The sequence below is a fragment of the Aureobasidium namibiae genome, assembly GCF_000721765.1.
Source record: "Aureobasidium namibiae CBS 147.97 unplaced genomic scaffold scaffold_5, whole genome shotgun sequence".
NCBI lineage: Eukaryota > Fungi > Ascomycota > Dothideomycetes > Dothideales > Saccotheciaceae > Aureobasidium > Aureobasidium namibiae.
This window is the reverse complement of record NW_013581204.1, coordinates 905,885-930,180: the sequence shown is the minus strand read 5'-3', so window position 1 is coordinate 930,180 and position 24,296 is coordinate 905,885. Positions and strand designations below refer to the sequence as shown.

General features: G+C 51.3%; 9 protein-coding genes across 9 annotated transcripts; 5 read left to right on the top strand and 4 right to left on the bottom strand.

Moving 5' to 3' along the window:
- Nucleotides 1–1,043: 1,043 nt before the first annotated feature.
- On the top strand, nucleotides 1,044–5,918 carry M436DRAFT_42992 (uncharacterized protein; the record flags this gene model as incomplete). Its single annotated transcript, XM_013573613.1, has 2 exons — nucleotides 1,044–4,854; nucleotides 5,101–5,918. 2 exons carry the CDS (start codon nucleotides 1,044–1,046, stop codon nucleotides 5,916–5,918), a joined length of 4,629 nt encoding a protein of 1,542 aa, XP_013429067.1.
- Nucleotides 5,919–6,759: 841 nt separating this feature from the next.
- M436DRAFT_42470 (P-loop containing nucleoside triphosphate hydrolase protein) lies at nucleotides 6,760–8,835 on the top strand (the record flags this gene model as incomplete). Its single annotated transcript, XM_013573511.1, has 2 exons — nucleotides 6,760–7,942; nucleotides 8,222–8,835. 2 exons carry the CDS (start codon nucleotides 6,760–6,762, stop codon nucleotides 8,833–8,835), a joined length of 1,797 nt encoding a protein of 598 aa, XP_013428965.1.
- A 200-nt stretch (nucleotides 8,836–9,035) lies between these two features.
- Nucleotides 9,036–10,717, bottom strand: M436DRAFT_43119 (putative amino acid permease; the record flags this gene model as incomplete). The annotated part of the gene is made up of 2 exons (XM_013573637.1): nucleotides 9,036–10,510; nucleotides 10,567–10,717. 2 exons carry the CDS (start codon nucleotides 10,715–10,717, stop codon nucleotides 9,036–9,038), a joined length of 1,626 nt encoding a protein of 541 aa, XP_013429091.1.
- Nucleotides 10,718–11,471: 754 nt separating this feature from the next.
- M436DRAFT_71488 (acyl-CoA N-acyltransferase) lies at nucleotides 11,472–11,948 on the bottom strand (the record flags this gene model as incomplete). Its single annotated transcript, XM_013573806.1, has 1 exon — nucleotides 11,472–11,948. The coding sequence occupies one exon, from the start codon at nucleotides 11,946–11,948 to the stop codon at nucleotides 11,472–11,474; it is 477 nt and encodes a 158-aa protein (XP_013429260.1).
- A 1,192-nt stretch (nucleotides 11,949–13,140) lies between these two features.
- On the bottom strand, nucleotides 13,141–14,220 carry M436DRAFT_71487 (putative cytochrome c peroxidase Ccp1; the record flags this gene model as incomplete). Its single annotated transcript, XM_013573805.1, has 1 exon — nucleotides 13,141–14,220. One exon carries the CDS (start codon nucleotides 14,218–14,220, stop codon nucleotides 13,141–13,143), a length of 1,080 nt encoding a protein of 359 aa, XP_013429259.1.
- A 2,157-nt stretch (nucleotides 14,221–16,377) lies between these two features.
- On the top strand, nucleotides 16,378–18,175 carry M436DRAFT_80465 (MFS general substrate transporter; the record flags this gene model as incomplete). Its single annotated transcript, XM_013573888.1, has 6 exons — nucleotides 16,378–16,393; nucleotides 16,456–16,630; nucleotides 16,694–17,132; nucleotides 17,187–17,440; nucleotides 17,505–17,797; nucleotides 17,874–18,175. 6 exons carry the CDS (start codon nucleotides 16,378–16,380, stop codon nucleotides 18,173–18,175), a joined length of 1,479 nt encoding a protein of 492 aa, XP_013429342.1.
- Nucleotides 18,176–18,732: 557 nt separating this feature from the next.
- M436DRAFT_80464 (uncharacterized protein) lies at nucleotides 18,733–20,487 on the bottom strand (the record flags this gene model as incomplete). The annotated part of the gene is made up of 3 exons (XM_013573887.1): nucleotides 18,733–20,142; nucleotides 20,237–20,307; nucleotides 20,364–20,487. 3 exons carry the CDS (start codon nucleotides 20,485–20,487, stop codon nucleotides 18,733–18,735), a joined length of 1,605 nt encoding a protein of 534 aa, XP_013429341.1.
- A 483-nt stretch (nucleotides 20,488–20,970) lies between these two features.
- M436DRAFT_42425 (Sm-like ribonucleoprotein) lies at nucleotides 20,971–21,422 on the top strand (the record flags this gene model as incomplete). Its single annotated transcript, XM_013573503.1, has 2 exons — nucleotides 20,971–21,162; nucleotides 21,228–21,422. Coding segments are annotated over 2 exons (387 nt in total), but the record flags the coding sequence as incomplete, so codon positions are not given.
- A 733-nt stretch (nucleotides 21,423–22,155) lies between these two features.
- Nucleotides 22,156–23,730, top strand: M436DRAFT_42537 (uncharacterized protein; the record flags this gene model as incomplete). Its single annotated transcript, XM_013573524.1, has 1 exon — nucleotides 22,156–23,730. The coding sequence occupies one exon, from the start codon at nucleotides 22,156–22,158 to the stop codon at nucleotides 23,728–23,730; it is 1,575 nt and encodes a 524-aa protein (XP_013428978.1).
- Nucleotides 23,731–24,296: the final 566 nt, after the last annotated feature.

Sequence of the window (24,296 nt, the reverse complement as noted above, 5' to 3'; positions counted from 1 at the left end):
GTCCGGGAATTACATTCTTTAATGCTTGTTACAGGTTGCTACCATCGTTTCTGCGACGAGGCTTTTGAGTGTCGATGTTACGGCGAGATTCAAGTAGGGTTCAGCTTCTGGATGCAATCTCCCCGTTTCTCATGCCATATCGTAAAGACGAAAACACAGTACAGCAATTTCCTTGTGCAAATTTTGGTGGGGCGTGAACAGTAGTCAGATGAAACATTCAGGCGAGGCTGCGGGATCCGTGGATGCCGCGAGAATAGAAGCTTCGTATTCGTACAGCTCCAGGGGAAAGCATAGGAACGGCGATCCCGGACGGATAGCATCTATCCGAGAACATTGCCAATCACGTTGAGGAGATTGCCAGAGATGCAGGCCTTTTGCTGCATCTTAGGATCCCTTTTCGAACACCGGCGGGAAGACCTTGCTCCGGTGAGTCTACAAGGTTAGCGAAAAGTGCTGGGCTTTCGTCGTGGAACCGTTGTAGACAGTGTACGAGTAGAAGGAGGAAAGCTGTACGTCATACAAATGATTGCCAAGTCGTCAAGACCGGACAATACAAGGCTCTGTGAGGTTTGCGGAGGACGATTGGGATACCGCCATGCAATTAGCCCAGATCTGACAGCCTAATCTGTGTGCTTTTGGGCCATTGACCGGGAGGATGCGCGTGGGACGATTTTTTGACGACTAGAGTGCTTCTCGGAAGCAGCTGTTCCCGAGCTGGGGGGGTGGAAGTGGGCCTCTCCCGCGCACGGAATACCCTTTTACAGGACAACGTTTGTCCGAGTCGGTTTGGATTGCACCTAGCGCCTCTCTGAGAAGCCGTCATCTACGCTTTTGTTGTCATTGCTTGGGCCTGACGCCTCATCAACTCTGGCAATATTTAGAGTAGCCCGTTCGCCCTCGGATGGCACGTTTGCTTCTTTAGAAAATCTAGCTGCATACCACGACGCATACCTCTACCAGCAGCAATTTCTTGCTTGCACCAAGGGCTCGTCCCTTCTAATATCACCCCAATTAGCTGTAACGACATTTGATAATTCATCAACATGTCGCTCGTTGGTAACTTCGCCTTCAACAACTTCGACGGGCAAGCCCAGAGAGGTGGTGTCAGTGCCCTTGGGGGTACTGCCTTTCAGCATGATGAGCACCACGAACAAGCCGACAACTCGACCCGAGATACACACTTGAACCCTGATCGCCACGCCGAGCATTCACGCATTCCTGCTTCCCGCCAGACCTCGACCACTTTTACTACCGAACAACAAGACTACTCACACTCCGGAATCCACGATGGCACATACTACCCTGACGGTATCCCACCATCAAACGAGAAGATGGAGCTCGAGCCTGCAGAGTCACCATCATCATCCCAGAGCGAAGCTGCATACGAAAGAGACGAGAAGGTTCACGAGATCGCAAGAACATTGAGCCGCACAATGTCACAAGCACCCGACGACCCTTTCACATACGAGGGAGATTCACCACTCAACCCCTCTTCCAGCCATTTCAATGCTCGCGAATGGGTCAAGTCCATGTACAAGCTGAACCAAAGGGAGGGCGTGCAACAACGTACCGCTGGTGTTGCTTGGAAGAATCTCAACGTCCACGGTTTCGGTGCCGATTCAGATTACCAAAAGACTGTCTCCAACATTGCCCTCGAGGTCGTTGGCGGAGTCAAGAAGTTGATGGGTCTCGAGAAGCAGAGAAGAATTGATATTCTTCGCGACTTCGAGGGTGTTGTCAACCCTGGTGAGATGCTGGTCGTGCTCGGCCCGCCCGGTTCTGGATGTTCGACGTTCCTCAAGACAATCGCTGGAGAGACCCACGGTTTCAATGTCGACAAGGACTCTTACCTCAACTACCAGGGTGTCGAAGCCAAGGACATGAACACCAAATACCGTGGTGAAGCCATCTACACCGCTGAGGTGGACGTCCACTTCCCGAACATGACAGTAGGCGACACTTTGTACTTCGCAGCCCGCGCTCGTGCTCCTCGCACCATCCCCGGTGGCCTTTCAAAGGTCAGATGGGCCGAAGTCAACAGAGATATGATCATGGCCACTTTCGGTATTTCTCACACCATCAACACTCAGGTTGGAAACGACTTTATTCGTGGTGTTTCCGGTGGTGAGAGAAAGCGTGTCTCGATCGCTGAAGCCGCATTGAGCGGTGCTCCTCTGCAGGCGTGGGACAATTCGACTCGTGGTCTCGACAGTGCCAACGCTGTCGAATTCTGTAAGACGCTGCGTCTCTCCTCCGAGTTCTTTGGTACCACTCCCATGGTCGCCATCTACCAAGCACCCGGTGCTGCTTACGACCTCTTCGACAAGGTCGTCGTACTGTACGAGGGACGTCAAATCTTCTTCGGTGGCACCACCGAAGCAAAGATTTACTTCGAAAGCCTTGGGTTCGAGTGTCCAGACCGCCAGACCGATGCCGATTTCCTTACCTCCATGACTTCAGCTCAAGAGCGCGTTGTCCGTAAGGGCTGGGAGAGCAGAGTGCCTAGAACTCCCGATGAGTTTGCTGCTTGCTGGAAGGCTAGCCCTCAGCGCGAACGCCTCCTACAGCAGATCGATGAATTCGGCACAAAATACCCCTTCGGCGGTCAATCAACCGAAGTATTTGCTGCATCGCGCAAGGCTCAAAAGGCCAAGGGCCAGCGCACCGCCTCTCCTTATACCTTGTCTTACGCCCAGCAAGTCAAGCTGTGTCTTTGGCGTGGATTCCAGCGTCTCATTGGAGATCCCAGCTTAACATTCACACAATTGTTCGGCAATTTCATCATGTCCTTGGTCATTGGCTCTCTCTTCTTCAACCTCGACAACGGCACCGACTCTTTCTACAGCAGAGGTGCTCTTCTCTTTTTTGCCATCTTGATGAACGCTTTCGGTTCCGCTCTCGAAATTCTGACCCTCTACGCTCAGAGACCCATTGTCGAAAAGCACTCTCGCTATGCTCTCTACCACCCCTCTGCTGAGGCTTTCGCTTCTATGCTTACGGACATGCCTTACAAGATTCTGAACGCAATCGTCTTCAACCTGACACTCTACTTCATGACCAACCTTCGCCGCGAACCTGGAGCATTTTTCTTCTTCCTGCTCATCTCCTTCTTCCTGACTTTGACCATGAGTATGTTGTTCAGAACAATCGCATCGGTCTCGCGTACCTTGTCTCAAGCCATGGCTCCTGCAGCTATCTTGATCTTGGCCATTGTCATCTTCACCGGTTTCACCATTCCCACACGCTACATGCTTGGATGGAGTCGATGGATCAACTACCTTGATCCTGTCGCATATGGATTTGAGGCTCTCATGATCAACGAGTTCCACGGAAGAGATTACCCTTGTTCAGCACCTGTCCCTCTTTACGGTACCTACGATCAATCGACCCAGGTCTGTAGCACAGTTGGCGCGATTGCGGGCCAAAACTTCGTCAATGGCGACGCTTACATCAACTCGTCGTTTGGATACTACCACAGCCACAAGTGGCGCAACTTCGGAATCGTAATCGCTTTCATGATTGGCCTCATGTGCTTCTACCTGGGAGCTACTGAGTTGATCTCGGCCAAGAAGTCCAAGGGTGAAGTCCTTGTGTTCCGCAGAGGTCACGCACCTGCTGTCCTCACCAAGAACTCCGCCGACGATATTGAGGCCGCTGGTGCTGGTCAAGCTGTTGCTGAGAAGCATCAGGGCGACACTGCGGCCACCGACATCATCCAAAAGCAGACTGCCATCTTCCACTGGGAGGATGTTTGCTACGACATCAAGATCAAGAAGGAAGATCGCAGAATCCTTGACCATGTCGATGGTTGGGTCAAGCCTGGTACTTTGACTGCCCTGATGGGTGTTTCAGGTGCAGGCAAGACTACCCTTCTCGATGTACTGGCCACTCGTGTAACTATGGGAATTATTTCAGGCGATATGTTTGTTGATGGACGCTCCCGTGATGACTCCTTCCAGAGAAAAACCGGTTATGTTCAACAGCAGGATCTCCATCTTCAAACTTCGACCGTTCGTGAGGCTCTGAACTTCAGTGCCCTCCTCCGTCAACCCGCACACGTCTCCCGTCAAGAGAAGCTCGACTATGTCGACGAGGTTATCAAGCTCCTCGACATGGAAGCCTATGCTGACGCTGTTGTCGGTGTTCCTGGTGAAGGTCTCAACGTCGAACAACGTAAGCGTTTGACCATCGGTGTCGAACTCGCTGCTAAGCCTGAACTACTTCTTTTCCTTGATGAACCTACCTCTGGTCTTGACTCGCAAACCTCATGGGCTATCTGTGATTTGATGGAGAAACTTACCAAGTCTGGACAGGCCATTCTCTGTACCATTCACCAGCCTTCTGCCATGTTATTCCAGCGCTTCGATCGTCTTCTCTTCCTCGCCAAAGGTGGCAAAACTATCTATTTCGGTGAGGTGGGCAAGGGCTCGCACATTCTGACTTCCTACTTCGAACGCAATGGTGCCTTCAAGTGCCCTCCGGATGCCAACCCTGCCGAGTGGATGCTCGAGGTTATCGGCGCAGCTCCTGGTTCTCACACTGATATCGACTGGCACCAGACCTGGCGCGACAGCGAGGAGTACCGTGAGACCAAGGCTGAGCTCGCCAGACTCCACCACGAACGTCCTCAGCAAACTCAGCCCTCGACCGACCCTAACGATCAGACCAGCTTCCGTGAGTTCGCTGCACCTTTCGGTGTTCAGTTCATGGAGGTTACCAAGCGTGTGTTCATCCAGTACTGGAGAACCCCCAGTTACATCTTCTCCAAGCTCGCTCTGTGTACCTTCTCCGCTCTCTTTATTGGATTCGTGTTCTTCAAGGCCCCGAACTCTCAGCAAGGTCTTCAGAATCAGAGTAAGTCAAGCAAGAACCTTCATCTTTCGTGTGCGGAGGGTTGTGTGCAGCTATGAAAATGCACAGTGGTCTCGAGAAACAGGAGTGCATCCATTGAGAAGCGACATTACGTCTGCTCTCTTTGGACCCGTCCCTCATCTTGGAACCATTGTGCCTTCTCATAGCGAGGACGTCGCCCTGTGCTCTCGTAGGAGATAATGGGAGTTACCAACTTGAACGTAAAAACAATACTGACTTTACATCTAGTGTTCTCCATCTTCATGCTGTTCACCATCTTTGGTCAACTCGTCCAGCAGATCATGCCCCACTTCGTCACCCAGCGTTCTTTGTACGAGGTTCGCGAGCGCCCTTCCAAGACCTACTCCTGGAAGGCTTTCATGCTGAGCAACATTATCGTCGAGCTGCCCTGGAATTCTCTCGGTGCCGTGATCATCTTCTTCTGCTTCTACTATCCAATCGGCCTGTACCGCAACGCTGTTCCTGACAACCAAGTCACGGAGCGTGGTGGTCTCTTCTTCCTGTTCGTCTGGCAATTCCTTCTCTTCACCTCGACTTTCACCAACATGGTCATTGCTGGTATCGATCTCGCTGAGACCGGTGGTAACATTGCCAACTTGATGTTCTCCTTGACCTTGATCTTCTGTGGTGTCCTTGTCGGACCTACCGTAATGCCTGGCTTCTGGATCTTCATGTACCGCCTGTCGCCCTTCTCTTACCTCGTCGACGGTATGCTGTCTGTCGCGGTCGCCAACACCAACGTGGTCTGCGCCTCCAACGAGTACCTCAACTTCAGATCACCCGCAGGTCAGACTTGTGGTGAGTTCATGGATCCCTGGATTGCTTCATATGGTGGTTACCTCCAGAACAACCAGACCTCGGACTGCCAGTTCTGCCAAATCGCAGACACAAACTCTTTCCTTGCCGCAGTCAGCTCTTCATACAGCCACCGCTGGAGGAACTTTGGAATAATGTGGGCTTTCATCATCTTCAACGCATTTGCTGCTGTCGGTATTTACTGGCTCGCTCGTGTGCCCAAGAAGGCCAAGAAGGCAAAGAGCGAGTAAGCGGTTACTTGCTTGATTGTTCTCGTTTCTAGACTACAGTTTTCGACTTCTCCCCTTTTGGGATAGAGGTGCCTTTTGCATTTTGGCGATTCTTGTTCTATTCATTTGCTATAACTTGTTTATACCCTGTCTTTTCCCTATACTAGAGGATTACATATTGCAAACTACACATTTTACTATCTCAGCACAGTCTCTTTGCTTCTTACCTTCTTCTGTATGTGATGACTTGATTCAAAGCAGTAAGACCAGTCAAAAGATCGCTGTAGGCTGCAGCTGCGTCGGTCGCTCTGCAGTTGCCTCGTTTTTTGGATGATGGCCATCCAATCATCCAGTCTCTCAGCACGTGGGATGCGGTGTCTCGCCCGCTCACGTCTTTGTCACCCCGCAGCGGACATTCTTCGCACCTTCTTGTTAGGTCTGGTAACCAATACCATGCGACACCGCGGCTGATCGGTGCCTAAACGCTAGATATTATGACTGTCCGAGACAACAGCGCATACCAAGCTGTTCATGCAGAGAGACGTGGTGCATTCTGATAAGCCGCAAGCAAACGACCATACGCGACTGCCGCCTAAAGAATGACTGCAGAAGCGCCGACCTCTGAGACGCGGTGAGTTGTTGATGTGGTAGCTGTAAATTGTTTATAAGTCAGGCATCTGTGGTTCTCTTGCTTCAAGTGCGTTCCTTCTCGTCACACATCTACAGTGGACAAGTCCGTGAATTGTCTGCAGTGTTGGACTACTTGACGACCTGCTTTGGACACCGCCACAGGACGTGCAATCACCCCTTCACCCCGCTCATTTTTACTCATACAGCCTCATCGGCCGTTCAGTCGTACGGCATGGATCTGTTCTATCTCGGTCGTCAGCTTATCACTGCTTTACCATCTGGAAATGGCACAGATGTCACCGATCTGCCCATCAAACTCCTCGAGGCATTTGTCCCGGGTTACAGTCTCTTCGCTAATGCTGCGCAACAATGGCTCGGCTTTGACCTCCGTTTGATCATGAGCTGTATCGCCTTCTTCTTCATCGCCAAGAGTACCGTCGACTTTGTCTGGTCTCGTGTCTACAAGACCTTGCTGGACTACTTTACAAGCTCTGTGCACATTGATGGCCGTGACGACTTGTACACTACTGTTCTTGAATGGATTTCAGCTACACGGCCTGATCTCTCGAAACGGTCGCTTACTGCTCGTACCCAGTATGGGAACCAGTACGACTCGGATGATGAGGAAGAAGCCGATGCATACATGCTCGCCAAAGTCGCCGTCGGTGATCACGGATACTTCAACTTTTCGAAAACTGCCTCGAGGGTTCCTCCTCGCTACGAGCCTGATCATGGTCAATTCTGGTTCTCGACTCCACACGGTACTTTTCAGTTCAAAAAGAATGAGTATACTACTCGTGGCAGCGATGGCCTTGAACACATGGAGTCTTGCATCGATCTTAGTTGCATTGGCCTCACCACCAATCCGATCAAGCTGTTGCTCAACAATATCAAGGCATGGACTGTACGTAAAGAAGGTTCCAAGACCATCATTCGCGTACCAGCAGACGAGCGCTGGAATGGATGGATGAGAAGCTCTGAGCGTCCATCCCGCAATCTCGACACTGTGATCCTCGACCCAGAGCAAAAGTCACGTATCCTGCAGGATATGAATGAATACCTGCACCCTCTGAGCTCAAAGTGGTATGCTTCTCGTGGTATCCCCTATCGTCGTGGTTACTTGTTCTCTGGTCCCCCTGGAACCGGCAAGACGAGTTTGAGTTTCTCGCTTGCTGGTATCTTTGGTCTGGATATCCATATCATCAATCTGATGGATCCTTCCATGTCTGAGAACACTTTGTCAAAACTGTTCAACAACCTACCAAAGAGGTGTATCGTCTTGTTTGAAGACATTGATGCAGCTGGTATCAAGAAAAGAGTGGATGAGTCGGATTCCGAATCTGACGCCAAGCGTGCATATGATGATAAAGATGCATCAAAGGCAGAGATTGGGAAAGGCAAAAGCAAAAGCAGAGGTCGTGCCGTGGTCAAGGAACAGGTTGTCACCAATGGCTCAGCAAGGTCAGCTAGCCCACGTATTGGTGCAGTCGAAAACCACGTCAACGGCGATGCGAATCGAGATATCGACTCAATCACTCCCACAGATATCAGCCAGACCAAGTCCCTCGTCGCTACCAACGGCAAAAGTGCATCTCAAGCTTCACACAACGACACAGGAAACACCTCTCGCTCTCATCAACGCCGCAATGACAGTCCCCTCACCGTGGACTCCCTCGCCCGCGCCCTCATCGCAGCAACCCGCCGTGCCGACTCTACCTCACCCTCACCCTCTCCCCCTCGCAAACGTCACCGCAAATCCAAAACCTCCACCGACACCGACAACGAATCCAAAATCTCGCTCTCCGGTCTGCTCAACGTAATCGACGGCGTAGCAACCCACGAAGGCCGCATCCTCATCATGACAACCAATCACCCAGAAAAGCTCGACCCGGCACTAATCCGCGCGGGCAGAGTAGACATGCAAATCTCATTTTCTTACGCCACGGCCTCGCAGATCAGGAGTTTGTTTTTGAGAATGTATGCTGGAGATAACGTCCCTAGCGTCACTGCAAAAGCAAGCGGACTGAAGACTGAGCCGATGGTGGAGGTGGCAGGAAAAATTGCTGGATCCGGTGATGCAGAGCCCCCGCTTGCGAAAGAGGAGTTGGAGGATTTGAGTGTGAGGTTTGCTGCTGAGTTACCTGAGGGCAGGTTTGCTCCGTCTGATGTGCAGGGGTATTTACTCTTGTACAGGAAGAAACCTAGGGAGGCTGTTGATAAAGTTGGGGTTTGGAGGGATGCGAAGCTGGTCGATATGGCTGAGAAGGAGAAGAACAAGTCGGCTGGGAAGAAGGTGAAAAGGACTTGATGCGATATTCATAACTAGTACTTGAGCGTTGAAAAGCATCAAAAGTGAACTTCACCATTACAGATTTGGATCCAGGCTTCGCAAGTATTATGAGAATGATGTAAAATATATTCATGGTCATGATATCGCTAATGAATCGCTAATAAAGAAAGGTATTAAAACACAGAGCCAAATGGAATGCTTTTGCTCGTTAAATCGTCTCACGACATCCAAGCCCAAAACTTGCCCAGGATAGTCGTCGGCACAGGCTCATCGAAGACTTGCTCATCAATCTCCTTTCTCCCCGAATCGATATCGGCCTCGGCGGGTCTGACAAATCTCGGTCTGACGATCGCCTTGTGGCCAATGTACAGTACAACGAACAGAATCAAACTGATATATGCGATGAAAAAGCCTGACGTGCTCCAAGGGATGAAAGCGGTGAATCCTTGCGTGAAGATGATCAACACCCAGAAGAAGAGTCCGTAGTAGGTGAACCATGGCTGGAGCATAGCCTTGTAAGGCAAACTATCTCTGGAAATGCCCTTTGCTCTGAGGATTCTCATAAAGCACAGGTGAGAAAGCAGGATACATGCCCAAGCGATGAAGCCCGCAACACCAGAAATCTGAATGAGCCAGTTGAAAGCAACACTACCTCCGGAAGAGACATTCATGAAGCCGAGGAGACCAAAGAGCGAAGTAAATCCAATGGCGTAAACAGGCACCTGACCCTTGGTGACCAGGAACAACTTGGGAGCGAAGCCTTCTCCAGCAAGTCCAACGAGAATTCTAGATGCAGAGTAGACGTTCGAGTTGGCAGCACTCAACACAGTGCAGAGCAAAACAGCGTTGATTAAGCCTGGGAGAGTCTTGACACCAGCAAGCTTAGCTGCGATGACCAGAGGCGAAGCAGTGGCATCACTACCACCAGCACGCAATTGCTCGTTGTCGTAGGGGACCAAGAGACCAATGAAAAAGATGGTGAAGACGAAGAAGAAGATGATGCGGAAGAAAGTCTTACGGATTGCAGCAGGAATAGTCTTGCGAGGGTTGTATGTCTCTCCGGCCGCGACTGCAACCAACTCGGTTCCAGAGTACGAGAAACCAGCTTGGATCAAAACACTCCAGAAACCGACGAACTTGGCCAGAGCGGTGCTTCTGCCACCATCGACGAGGTACGGTGCAAAGGCACCTGGATGTCTCCACGTTTCGAAACCAAGGTATCCGTGTTGACCGGCTCCGGCATCGATGCAGATAGCGAAGATCATGAACCCGAGGACGGTAATGACCTTGATCAAAGCGAAGTAGAACTCAATCTCTCCGTAGAACTTGACTGGCATGAAGTTGGCGGCGGTGATGACAATCCAGAAGCAGCCGATGAAGATGGCTTGACTCAAATCGGGTCGCCAGTATTGGATAATGATACCACTCGCAGTGAGTTCGAGAGCGTAACATGAAGCCCAGGCCCACCAATAGATCCAGCCCATAGAAAAACCGAGCGAAGGGTCGACGAAACGGCTGGCGTATGCGGTGAAAGCTCCAGTGACAGGGAGGAATGCACACATCTCTCCAAGGGACACCATAACAGAGTAGACCAACGTGCCAACGAATGCATAGGCAATGAGAGCTCCGGCGGGGCCTGCGTTGGCGAGAGCTGTTCCTGATCCAATGAACAATCCGGTACCAATAGTACCACCTGATTGATCGTGATTAGTGAAAAGTAGAGAAGGTATCATGCTCAGGTAAAGGTACCAATGGCAATCATCTGCAAATGTCTAGACTTGAGCTGTCTAGACAGCTGATGTGTGGTTCCTCGCTCGACAGCATGAGTCAATGAGCCCGAACTCGAGTCCCAGGCGTTCTTCTCATTGACATCGAACTCCTTTGGTGGTTGTGCTGCCATAGCATTCGGTATAGTGTTGTCCGGCATGGTTCGTATCGGCAATCGACTTCCTCGTGAGTAAGGTTGTGGTATGAGTTGAAACAGTCAGAGAAAGGCAAGTGAAAAGCGACGAAATCATCGTGCAGGGCCGACTTGGCCCAGCTCGGACCGTAAAATTTGCCTGATGCTGTCAGACCATTTCTCAGTACGTAAAATTCTGTAGATTCAACGTTGGGTCCCCAGGATTTTCTCGAGGTGGAGCTCGGTCTTTGACCGACGGTAGCCGATGTCGTTGTCTGGATCGATAATTGCGTGAGGAGCATCAAAGGAAGGACGAGTGGAAGGACTCAAGGAGAGGACTTGATGAATGTGGATGCGAGATTGGTGAGAAATGTCAAGACCGATCATGTCGCGACATCGGAGAGGAAGTTGAGTCTCGAGACAGGGCGAGCGACAACTACGAGCGCCTACATTGTGGAGAGCGTGGAAGATGGAGCGCTCGCAGCAAACATTGCGAAGATGAGACTGAAGGGACAAAGTTGTATACGCTCGCTGATCTCTAGTAGACTCCGAACATCGCTGGTTGGCTCCTTGTCGAGATTCAAGAGGTAGGAACGTGGACTGGGAGGAAGCGCTCAACAAGGTCCGCGCGCTTGCCCTCGTTCCTTGGCAGTCCTGTCGCGAGTCATGAGCTGTTCCTCGTCATTGTCGTACATCAAGGTTGGAGAATGCATCACCAGCGCGTGCAATGTAACGCGTTGGTGATATGCTCATCTCAGTTCAAAGCCTTTACGAAGAACACCCTCTCGAACCCGTCCTCAGACCACCTCCCTATCTCCTTATACCCGAGCTTAGTATACAAAGCTACGTTCTCCACCATCTTGATATTGGTATAGAGACAACAATTCTCCAGTGCCTTTTCCTTAGCCACGTCTTCTGCAAACGCTAGCAAGAGTTTTCCATAGCCTTTCCCTTGTGACGAAGGGTGGATGGCTAGATTATTGATCTCCAATGCGCTGTCGTGGCTTGTGCTGGCGCATAGAGAAATACAGCCTATGACTGTTTCGTTGGCAATCAGGGAGTAGAGAAACGAGGAGTTGATCAGAGATGCATAGTCTGCGGTCATGGGCGCTGGAAACTTGCCATCCAGGCGAGGGATGTAAGGCGAATAGGCTAAAGAGACCAGAGTGCTTGTTGCCGGGAGGTCGGAGGAGGAAGCTAGTCGTATCGTGGTTGCGCCGGTGGATGACATTGTCCCATTAGTGCGATCTATAAAAGTGATTGAATTGACAGTATTCGAAACAACGAACCGACTGCGAATGTGGTCCTGTTTATGTGATTGATGAGAAGGGAAATGGCTGTTTTCAAGCATTGACGAGGCTCTTAGCTGTGACTCAGGGTGCCGAGTCACATGTGCATAAGATAAGGTGGACATGTTCTCCAGAATCGTTCGTGCCAACTCTGCTGCTCGATGAGAGATTATATAATAGTCCCAAGGATTGACGAAGACTTATGCATCTCGGTAGACATCGGCGCGTAGCTGGATCGCCTTCGCGATGACAAGGCTCTACTGGCGAAAGTGAGATAGTAACCGGGCTTGCTGATGTATAAACCCGATTTATGCATAAATTCACAACCACTGCCTTTACCACACGACTAACACTTGGATATCAGCTAAATGATTTCTACTACACTCACGGTACGAATTCAGATGCTGGAAAGCAGTTATAGATCGGTGAGAATGGTCTTCTACACGTGATAGTCAATTCGAACAGGGTCACCCCGGAATCATGCCAACATAGTCGTTTCTCGACCCTGAACTCAATCACAAATCATCACTGAGACCATGACAATATATTAATTCCGTATTGAGCCCTCACAAACGAGCATGGAACCAGTGTACTCGCCTGTAGGAGATGTAATTGGTGTCCCTCATAATCGACACTGAGGAAGCGGGGTCGCAGCGCCTCGTGCAAACAAGATCCTGAGCGAGGGCGGAACAGAACCGAAGAGAGAGAGTCAAGCTTATTGGATGCCCTCTGCAGGCCTTGGGCCAAGTACTCGAAAGGTAAATCAGACGTCAAGTCTCGACATCAACTTATAAGACAGCATACAGCATATACTGAATCACCCAGAGACATGTTGCATAGTAGAGTAATCTTTGTAGAAGGATTTGTATTGTTTTTGGGTATGCTTCCTTTGAGCAGATGTGAAGAAGGCAGAAGAAAACGCTAAATATACAACTGACAAAGCGGTAAAATCGAGGTATCGTCGCAGAAACGAAGCTGCTGCCTCAAGGTGGGTCTAATCTTTCTAGTCATGCAAATGCGCTTCCATCCGAAAAGCAGCGTCTATAGTGTATCGCAGGTGGTGTATGTGTCTATTGTCCTCCTTTTTGTTTCCTTTGTCTTTATTGATTGGTGTATGGGTATCGAAAGTGTCGTTTACTCGGAGGTCTTAAAGGTCATGCGTTCCTCAGTCTGGAAAGGAACACCGAGCTCGAAGAGCTTCATGACGACGTTGGAGAAATCGTGCATGAAGGCGTCGTTGTCCTTAGCGTACTTCTCAACGTAGGACTTGAAGCTCTTGTCCTTGATCAGAGCCATGTCGGTGGGCAACATCATGAGGGTCTTGGTGGAGACATCCTCGAACTGCTTGGGGCCGTCCCACTTCTTGTAGGCCCACTTCTCTTCCATGAGGAGCTTGTAGTAGTCGTTGGTGAGGACGGTAGGGGAGAAGGTCCAGGGGCCAGAGAAACCGGAGCGGTCAGTGTGGCAGCGGCCGAGAGCGTGGGCACCTGAGAGAGCGACGATCTCCTGGTCGTTGAAGCCCATGCGGTTGAAGATGGCGCGGAGGTGCTTCTGTTCCTTTGAAGCGTCAGGGAGACGACCGTCGGGAGTGCAGTAAGAGACGTCGCGGTCGTTGCGGCCGGGTCTCCAGGGGATCTTGGGGCCCTGCATCTCCTGGATGGCAGCAACACCAGCGAGGGTCCAGAGGTCGGAGTAGGTGATCCAGGGGAACTCCTTCTGGACAGGGTCGAGGAAGTCACGGGCAGCGTGAAGACCGGCGTTAGCACCGTGGTCACCCTCAGGAGGGAATCTCATGGTAGCACCGTTGCTGCCACCAGTCTTGGTCTCGGCGTCATAGGTACCACTGGCATGCCATGCGAGACGGACGAGGACGGGTCCGTATGAGCCGTCGTCGTACTCATCGTGCTCAACGAGCAGCTGGGCAATCTTGTCGTAAACCTTTTGGTAATCCTCCTGCTTGGGAGTGAAGACACCGGCAGCCTTGGCCTGCTCAGCGCCGTTCATGTAGTAGAAACCAGCACCACCAGCAAGAGCAGCAACAACACCACCGATGAGGAGGCCATTGCCACCCTTCTTAGCACCAGCGGCATCAGCGTAGCCACGGCGGCTCGATTGAGCGAACGTAGTGCGAGGGACGAAGGTGGCGCTTCTCTTCAACGAAGATGTTGCAGGCGAGCGCAGAGCGCGAGTGAAGGATCTGGCAGCGGAAGCCATTGTAGGTATGTGCAAGAGATATTAAGATAGAGAGGAGAAAAAGACAAACACACTCGGGGTATCACGAAGAAGGGAAGAAAGATGAACAGGGACAGGGGAGAGCTGTAGATTTCCCGGCAACTTGTCAATAATATATGGGACCGCCGCCATCTGATAGCGCATGGGCCAGATAAATCATTGTCGCTGACAGAAAGTTGTCAAAGCCTTCGCCCTGATTCGATAAGGCACTCCGGACGGCAACATCCAGACCCACCATCGGGGTGTCTTATCTCTGGATATCGGCTCTCGGTATGCTCGTCGCTGGGTTACCCTATATCGCGTAAGCACCGAGGCCTCAGAACAAAGGCGCTTCTGCGTGATTCCGCTCGTTTTAGCAGTCATCATAGAAAACCGTCCATGGCGAGCGGCATTTGCCATCCAAATTTTTTATTCTTGACAAAGACTTTGATGGAGCAACCGGCAAAGCTGCAACGCGCATTCTGTGATTGGCAAGTCGAACCTTCCACCTGCTGGCAAATCCCGTCACGCAAGGACGAAAGTCGCAGATCCCGAGACTCGCGCGTACCTGCATTTGAAACGGCCATCGTCTATGGTCGCTTTCGCGATGGACTTCCTTGTCCTTGTACAGCGCATGTCTGTACTTTTGAGGATAACTTGTCCAGCCTCGGGTGCTCGCCTCTTTTTGAAGCTGCGTAGGATGGTATTTCTTAACAACACCGTCATAGCCTCCCAAACACGTCCATAACATTTGGTTCTTCTCTGTATCGCACCTGCCTTGGGCTATGTACAAATCGTGTACGCTAGATTGGCTGAGAACAACTTCTCTGCCATAGCCTTGAGATCAGTCTGGTTCATGAAGACTCGTGGGCAATGCATCTACACGACTGCTAGCTATTAAGCAGATCTTGACTATAAACACGGCCTGTCCAAACGATTCGCAGCATCTGTGTGGGGAGATCGACCCGCGTGCTGGCCAGAAGACCATGCGCGAGGGTCGACTTGATCGCTTCAGATGACCTCAAGGCCCAGGCTGAGAGCGGGCCATGGAGAGTGAGAATGTTATATAAGGCGTCGATATGCCGCCTCGTGCCTTCCGCCTCGCATCTCTCCTCCTCGAGATGAAGTCAAGCTGCCCTCCAAGCTGTTCTCGTCTCTTCGTGAGTGCCGACGACAGATCCTTCCACACCTGACTTCCCGCATCTTGCGTCGGCGGACTCTCACATTACTCACAATGATTGCGATGACTCTCGGAGCTGGACAGTGTCACTCTGAGTGACTCATCTATCCACCCTTATCGTCAGAGCAATTCCACCATCAGGGTGTCGCAGGTGAAAGGCCGACCTCGGAGTCCACCATGTCACCTCGAGTATGGTATTACAATCACGGGAAACACCAGCCTTCTCCTATACTGTAACGCGGAATATAGCCGCTATAGTGCATCCAAGGCTCGTGTTCTCTTGACAGCTGATCAAGACGCTGCGTAAAAACGTTTGTAGGTTGCTTGTACCGACCAAAGAGGGTAGTATCCCGAGGTAGAAAGAGGAAGGTGTTGTTACATGAACCGACATCCGAGATCGGCAGCATCTATTCTCTGGTCAGCGAACATCGCTATTCAGCAAGCCACCACTCCAATCCTTCGGAAAAACACCAGCACATGGAGTATTTTGCCTCTGTTTTCGCCGACATCTACTTGGCTAAAAGGACCTCTCGACAACGGAGAATGACGACCGTCAATATCATGTACCCATGACTGAGTCGCACCACAGAGAATCCGGTGCGCTTCACCTTTTGGGAAGGATTCCACCGTCATATTGCCAAGAGCAGCCCCATACCCACCTGCAGATCTCTTTGCGGGGGAAGGATGGAGCGAATGGCGATGCGAGTTGATGGCTTGCATGTGTCGTTTTACAAGGTCAGAAAACGATTAGTTCGCATGGTAGGATTGGAGATCACCATGCGGCGGTGTCGGCAGATACACACTCAAGTACAGTCATCTTCCCGACTTTCTTTGTTGATCTTCTCACTCGACTTTTCGTTTTCCTCATAAGCTTATAACTTTTTTGGTGTGCTGTGATCGCATCTTTTCTCCACGACCGAGACGGGCTTCTGGATCTGCTTCAATAGGACGAAAATATACACACAAGAAGCCTGCCCATTATGGTATATCGGGAAAGTATGACAAGAATTCACAACATCGCGACCACTGCAAGCAGACGGCTAACCGGATGAAATCAGAGGACATTGATGGCGGGTCGCCGCCAACATCATTCGATCGCGTCGAGACCGGAACCGCATACGATAATGCCCTCGTCTGTCCGCCACACACCACCGAGCGCAAACTAGTCAACAAGATCGATTTCCACGTCGTACCGTTCCTGTGTATTCTCTACTTGCTCGCCTTCCTCGATCGGTGAGTCGCGACCAGCTGGAAGGAAGAGTAGAAGAACAATAGTCTGATCGCGCACTTTCACAGAGTCAACATTGCGAATGCCAATGTCGCCGGCATGTCAGCAGAACTAGGGCTAGAGGGTCATGAGTACAACAATGCTCTTGTTATCTTCTTTGCCCCTTACATCATCTTTGAAATCCCTTCGAATATCCTACTCAAAAAGTTCAAGCCGCATGTGTGGCTCTCAGCCTGCATGTTCTTATTCGGACTTACGACAACTCTGCAAGGGGTGGTTACGAATTACTCTGGCTTATTGGCAACTCGCTTCTTCCTGGGTGTTTTCGAGTCTGGAATGTTCCCTGGTTGCTTTTACTTGCTCAGTTCGTGGTACCTGAGAACAGAAGCGCAAAGGAGATACAGTTTCTTCTTCTCGAGTACAACACTTGCCGGTGCTTTTGCTGGTCTGCTCGCAGCAGCTATTGGCAAGATGGATGGTATTGCAGGCTACAAAGGTTGGAGATGGGTACGTCTGACAAACAAATCAAGATTGAGACTGCGACTGACATGGTTCTTGCAGATATTCATCCTCGAAGGCATCCTTACTTGCGTTGTTAGCGCTGCCTTCTTCTTCGTCCTTCCAGATTTCCCTGAAGACAGCAAATGGCTCTCTGACGACGAGAGAACATATGTCATCAACCGCCTCCGCAGCGAACAAGGAGCCTCGGCCGTCGAACGCAAGATGGGCATCAAAGATGTCGGCAACGTGTTCAAAGATTACAAGGTCTTCCTCGGAGGCTTCATGTACTTCGGTCTCATTGTACCCGCCTACTCGTAAGCCCAACCCACCACCCCACCATACATCGCGAACCCCATCTTACTGACCCCTCCCTCACAGCTACGCCTACTTCTCCCCCTCGATCATCAACGGCTACGGCTACGGCAAAATCCAAACGCAACTGCACAGTGTTCCTCCATGGGCAGCCGCCTTTGCTTTTGCCATGATCCTCGCTTACCTATCCGACAAAACGCGCCATCGCTTTGGCTACGCAGTTTTTGCCGTCTGCGTTGCAATCGTCGGCTTTGCGATTTTGATCTCCGTACACGACAACAGGCCTCTCGAATACGCAGCTCTGTTCCTCGTGGCCATGGGGTGTTATTCCGCCATGCCGATCATCGTGTGCTGGTTCAGTACGTTTTTGCCCCTCTTCCCCCTCTATATCTCCCTCATCTCGAAACTTTGCTAATCTCTCTCTTCCCCCAACAGACATGAATCTCGGCGGCCACCACCGCCGCAGCGTGGGTTCAGCCTTCCAGGTCGCCTTTGGCAACATCGGCGGCATCATCGCCGTGTACTGCTTCCTCAAAACCGATGCGCCGCTCTACACAAAGGGCTATTCCATCTGCATTGCATTTACTTGTCTGAGCGTCATCAGCTGTATAGCTTACTACATAGCTTGTGTGACGCAGAATAGGAAAAGGGAAAAGACGGTCACGGATGTGGGGTTGACCGAGTACGAAAAGACGGAGTTGGGGGATTTGAATCCTGAGTATAGGTATTTGGTTTGAGAGGGAGGTGAAATGTGCTGTGACGAGGGAGTGAGGAGAGGAGAGGGTGAAAATGTTACTTATGAAGGTCACCTATGTCATGGATCTGTTGACGTGGCTCTACGCAAGCAGCGATCGCAATTGACTTGTCCATACACATTGCCGAGTCGTCTTATTTACAGTCAATCCCTATAAGCGTACCACGTGGAGTCATACAAGGAAGAACTTTACACGACGCAATGGCAAGTGCAATCAACCTATAACACAATTGGGAAGGCACGATAAAACTGGCAGGCACCACACACCAAAGTGATGAAGAAAGGCGCCTGATCCAGCGCGAAATGTGTTCATGCACTATATACCCATCCCAGGCCGGCATTGCAGCGGCTCTATTGTACTCCTATACCACATCCCAAACCATTATGTGTGCCCAACTGAGACCCATCCTCCAATCCGTTCCTGAGAAACCAACTCCTTGTCCAGCAAGAAACAAACTCCAAAGCAGTTCTGTTGACTGTCTGCAAACCGTAAAATTACAATGAAGAGAAAGAAAAGTGGAAAAAAAGTCGAATGTTCATCTAATCGGTGCTAAAGTCTGTGCCTGTGCGTAGCGTCTCACGACTGCATCTAGGGGACAAGACTATGCTGCTTTCCGGTGTTATGCCAAAGTTTCTAGAGTTGAAGCTGACAACTGAAGGTGCGTGGTCGCTTGGTGTGGATGTGTAGTCGGGTAGCTTCTCCTCGGTATATTCGGGCAAGGTAGTATGTCCAGACTCGGCACTTGATGACTTGCGCCCTCTGCCGCCGTGGACCAGACTGGCCACGAACTCGCGTGCGTTTCGAAGGTCACCGATGGCATGACCCATCTCCAAATCTTCAATTTGGCGGGAGCAGCCCTCTGCGTAATCGTCGACTACCTGACCAGCAGCCTCGATGACAAGAATACGCTTCTCGTCGTCATCTCCGTTGCGAGGTGAGCGTTGAAAGACTTGCTTAAAATTCACCCACTTTTTGCGGAAAGCTTCCCTGCGTGCGAGACAACGGAAGTGACGAGCTCTTCGCCGTTCTTCCTTATCAGACAAGCGCTCGACGCGACGACGAAGGGAGCCAAAGCGGCGGCGAATGAATGCACAAAGGGCAGAAAGACCAATCGCGGCTGCAAGGATCTCCAGGGCGAGCACTAGAGGATGCTGTGAGTCGTGTTCGTACTTCTTTGCGTTTCCGTTCTCGATATCAGCGAGGAGGTTATCCACAGAGCTGACGTTGAAGTTCCAGTTGTCTTTCTCATCGGCAGCGACGTATTGGTCCTGACGGTCCTTGCTAATCATGATAGAGTCCTGGAGAGCGGCTTGGATCTCCTTGATCTTTTGATAAGTAGTGTCGTGGATACGTTGGCACATGACCTTGCTCATGCATGAGATGTCTCTGTGGCAGTCACCTAGACTTTCACTGAAGTTCTTGTGACAGCGCTGGTTTAGTCTCTGCAGTTTTGTCGCCTGGTCGTAGAGGCGGTCGCGGAGAGCTTGTTCGACGTTGATGATGTCGGTCGATGATTTGATGTCATTGTCGGTCGGGAAGGCCTCGATCTTGGAAAGGATAGAGGAATTTTCGTTAATCACACTCTTCAGCGATGAAGTGCAGTCGGCTTGTTCGTCAATCTCCGAGTCGATAAGAATCTGAGCTGCCTCCGAATGATCAACGACGACTGTGAATGTGCCAGGAGTAATCAGAGGTTGTTGTGCAACCTTGGTGACGTTAAAGTAGAAGGCGCGCTGAGCGGGGACGACGCCGTCCTTGACGGGATCACAAAGACCTTGGACAGCAAGATCAACCTCCCAGTGTTGGCTAGCTAGACCACGAGGTATGTGCAGAGTCGATGTTTGACCCGGGTCCGTGTGGTCGACGACGATGGGCCGACCGTTCAATGTGAAGTCGACATCGCAAAGATTAGTCGAAGAGTCGAGGCGAGGATATTGAAGTTCAAAGTCCTGAGGCAAATATCAGATAAGAGTTCAGATGGCATACGCGTCCTCGTGCCAAAGGCGAGGCATATGGCGTCCTTGGCAAGAGGGTAAGACATACCAAAGCCACGTCATCTTCGTATACAGGGCAGTCAATACACGGGACTCTGACAGCTATTGTTTCGAATCTGCCTAGACATGTCCATAAGTAGGTGTGGCACCTTACAAGTGTTACGGTTGGATCATACCAATGATGGGTTCTTTTGCGACTTTGGTAAAGGATGAGAAGGAAGGTAAGACGGGGTAAGGAACGGCGGAGACGAGAGTGCAAGTAAAGGCTAGAGCGAACAGAAGCAGGCTGATTGAACACATTGCGGCGAATGATGGATAGAATTGAAAATAAACCAGATATCTACATGGGCCTATCCAGCCCGAGTGATTTCGTCAAAAGAACCGCCGGGGTGACGGTGAGGTTGTGGAGGGACGAATCGTGAAAAGAGAGCGGTAGGCAGCAGTTTATGGCATGGCCTTGGAGGGAGCCTCAGCGAAGGATTTCGAAGGAAGGCGCACCCGCTCAGTCGGGGGTCGGAGACGGCTTTCGGAGGAACCTCCAGACACGATCGACTTCGCGCTTGCTCACTCAAAGTGAAGTCGGCAAGTTCCGGCTTGACGTCGTTGTTGCTGTCTGTATGCGCGGGTCAGAGCATGCGCCGACACCACTGTTCGATCCATCTTTAACACATTGACGCATTGAGATTTGTCGCATTCACAATGGTGAGTGGGCAAGCGTTCCTCCAGCTACAGAGCCCTCCTGCTCACCAGTCAGGCGACTAACGACCCTGTGTCGCCATTTAGCTCCCTCTTGGACTTCTTACTGCCGCCCAGGGCCACCCTATGCTGGTCGAGCTCAAGAACGGCGAAACATTGAACGGCCATCTGGTTAGCTGCGACACATACATGAACCTTACACTCAAGGAAGTCATTCAAACGAGTCCCGAAGGCGATCGCTTTTTCAGACTGCCCGAATGCTACGTCCGCGGAAACAACGTGCGTCTACATATACCTACAATCGCAAAATTACAGCCGGCATGATGCTGACTTTGATCTGACAGATCAAATACCTGAGAATGGAAGATGAAATCGTGGATCTCGTCAAGGACCAACAAGCCAGCCAGCAAGCGGCCAGGGGAGGTCGCGGAGGTGGCCAAGGAGGAAGAGGCGACCACAGCGGACGCGGAGAGCGCGGCGGCAGAGGCGGACGTGGCGGTCGTGGCAGAGGTGGTCGCGGAGGTCGTGGCGGTGGTTGAAGAGACATGGTCAGGAAAGACGAAAGAGAAGCAAACAGGCCGAGTCCGGTCCTGCCACGACAAGAACGGCAGTCTCCTGGGGCTGGAAGCATATGAGACAACTTGTGCGATGGCGCAATTGAGCGCAGCATCGGCATGTAGAGCAGAAGATCATGAGGCACAGAATACCCATGCTGCATGGCTTGCAGACAGGCCATGTAGCCAAAATACTATCACGACACCAACCTGATTTTATGATTCAAGCCTGAACACATCAAAGTGTAGTATAGATCAAAGTGTGATGATTTGTTTCGAAGGCCATAGAGATTGGCTTGTGGTTGTTGTCTAAGGTCTCGAGCCGAAGCTGTATAGACGGCCAAGCTGGGCGCATGTTCAAAAAGTCTCGGGGAAATTTCGAGGGCGCTGACAACTGCACATGTCGTCGACCACACCTAGACTTGTCGCCGACGGGCTCTGGCATTGCCTGTGCCCTTCATACAACTCCACACCATTCCTGACTGGCCATAACGTCCTGCTCCGCCATGGCCGACCAGCGCTACAATCCGCCGCTCCCCGAATAACGCGTCCAATAACCAGACGCCACAACTCTACCATCACTGCCCCCGGCGGCTTCAAAGGAACTATCGATGTGCCACCCGAGTTGCAGCAGAGTGGCCTGCCCGTCATGAGGGCCTGGGCTCCGCTCGATGCTGAAACCCAATCCAAGAACTTCACATACGACCGAAGCACAACAATGCGGCCCCAGCAGACCGCCCCCAGAAAGAGAGATTATCTCAGGTACAGCACACCAGACTTGTATGAGCTGGCTCACGCCGCTGCAGCAAGAGGCGACAGCCGAGAGGCAATGCAGATGGTCGAATACCTGGTGCGCGATCGCCGTGAGACTCCCAACCTTCGCCTGTATTCCATCTCCATTCTCGCCAATGTCCATCCCTGGGAAGGCTCCTCAAGAAGGGTCGCTGGTCTGCTGACTGAAATGGACGACGAAGGACTACAAATGAATGTCCAGATCTGTCACGACGTACTGCGTGTGCTGAGTGTTCACATGGACTATTTGCTGCGCATCGACGTCTTACAGTACATGCGCCGCCAATGGTTTCAGCTGAATACAGAAGGTTATCACTGGGTTGGTGCTGCCTTGTTCCGCGAAGCCCAACTCGAATTGGGTCTCGCCCACCTCGACGACATGCGAAAGGACAATGTGCCTATTCAAGGCTGGCTCTACGATCTTGCCTTGTACACCCTGATTGAAACAAACGAGTTTGATGCAGCTTTGAATATAGTCAAGGATCGAATCGCTGCTAATGACTGGCTCATCAATCGAAATCTCTGGGCTCACATGCTCGACCGCGGCGCTGCTTTCTTCCACTATGAGAGTGCCGTCTACATTTGGAACAGCCAAGTCATTCCAGGCTATCTGAACCCTTCATCAGGAACTTGTCTGAATGTGCTGACCACAGCTGCTCGCAAAGGAGACGCTGCTCTCGCAACCTCCGTTTTCCACGTCCTAGGAAAACGCAGCACCACCTTCAAACAAATCCACTATGATCAACTCCTGGCCACCTATATGTCTGCCTCACCACCCGACTTGCGCGCAGCATTTACCGTCCTTTCCATCATGGCTGATCTGAAGATTGTCCCGACCGCTTCGTCTACAAGGCCGATCCTCGCGCACCTTGTCAAACATCCTTCTGACTGCACAACCGCCTTCGACATCATAACCTCTCTTCATGAAAGCGGCCGAGAAATCCCCATCGCAGCCCTGAATGTGCTGATGGAAGGTTACGTCGAGACAAACCAGCTTGAGCAAGCTCTAGTTGCATACAAGCACATGCATCTCTTTGAACGCCTTGCTGTGGACAAACACGGAAAACCCGTCCGTCGCAGTCGCGCTTACAGCACCCTCGATACCTTCAACATCCTCCTCCGCGGCGCGGCAAAACCTGCTGCTGAGAAGGCCTTTGACTTGGCAATGTTCCTCGTTTCGGAGATGCTGGCAATTGGTGTTCGTCCCGACAGCCTTGTTTACGATCGTCTGATTGTCATTTGCGTCCAAGACAAGAAATTCGATCACGCATACCGCTACTTTGACGAGATGGAGGAACTGGGCCTCATGCCCAGACCACGCACAGCCGAGTTTCTGGCGTTTGCCTTGGCGGGAAGAGCAGATGATAGATGTTGGGATGTTTTGCAAAGGATGCAGGACAGAGGCGCTAGTATAGCAGAGAAACAGAAGACCCTGTTGCAACGCAAGTTCGACAGGGCTCTACGGGGCGAAACTGGAGACTTCCAGGACGATCTAGACTAGGGATGGTGTTGTATGATATACACAGTAAGACAGCTTTGTACGATACTAATGTTTGAAGAACGAAGCGATACTCGCAGAGTTGGTTATAACTTCTCTTTCACCATACTTTGTCTTCAATACAGAAAACGCTTCATTTCAGCAGCAAATCTCTACGCTTCCATCACCAGCAACAACGGTTCACTTCCAGTATTCCATCGACGACCTCTACACAATGCTTGTCTCTGCTGGAAGCTTGATGCTCGTTGCTTCCGTCACCTCAATCCAGACTCCACTCAGACCTTCCAGAAAGTCCGCGCGCTCACTCCACTCTTACATCAAATCTCTACCATCTTACTTCAGATCCGGAAGGTCACCAATTACTTTGCCCAGATCGATCAGTTATCCACTCACCTATCAACTTTGTGTCCCCCGTAAAAAGAAGCCACCGCGCAAACTTCAACAATCTCTGCACCCTCCACAACTGGACACCCTCCCCCTCCGTCCGCTCAAAACTATCCCTCCTCCTCCAAATCCACGGCCCCAGACTCCACGCCAGCGAACTACTCCCCCTGGCCTTCGTGCAGCAC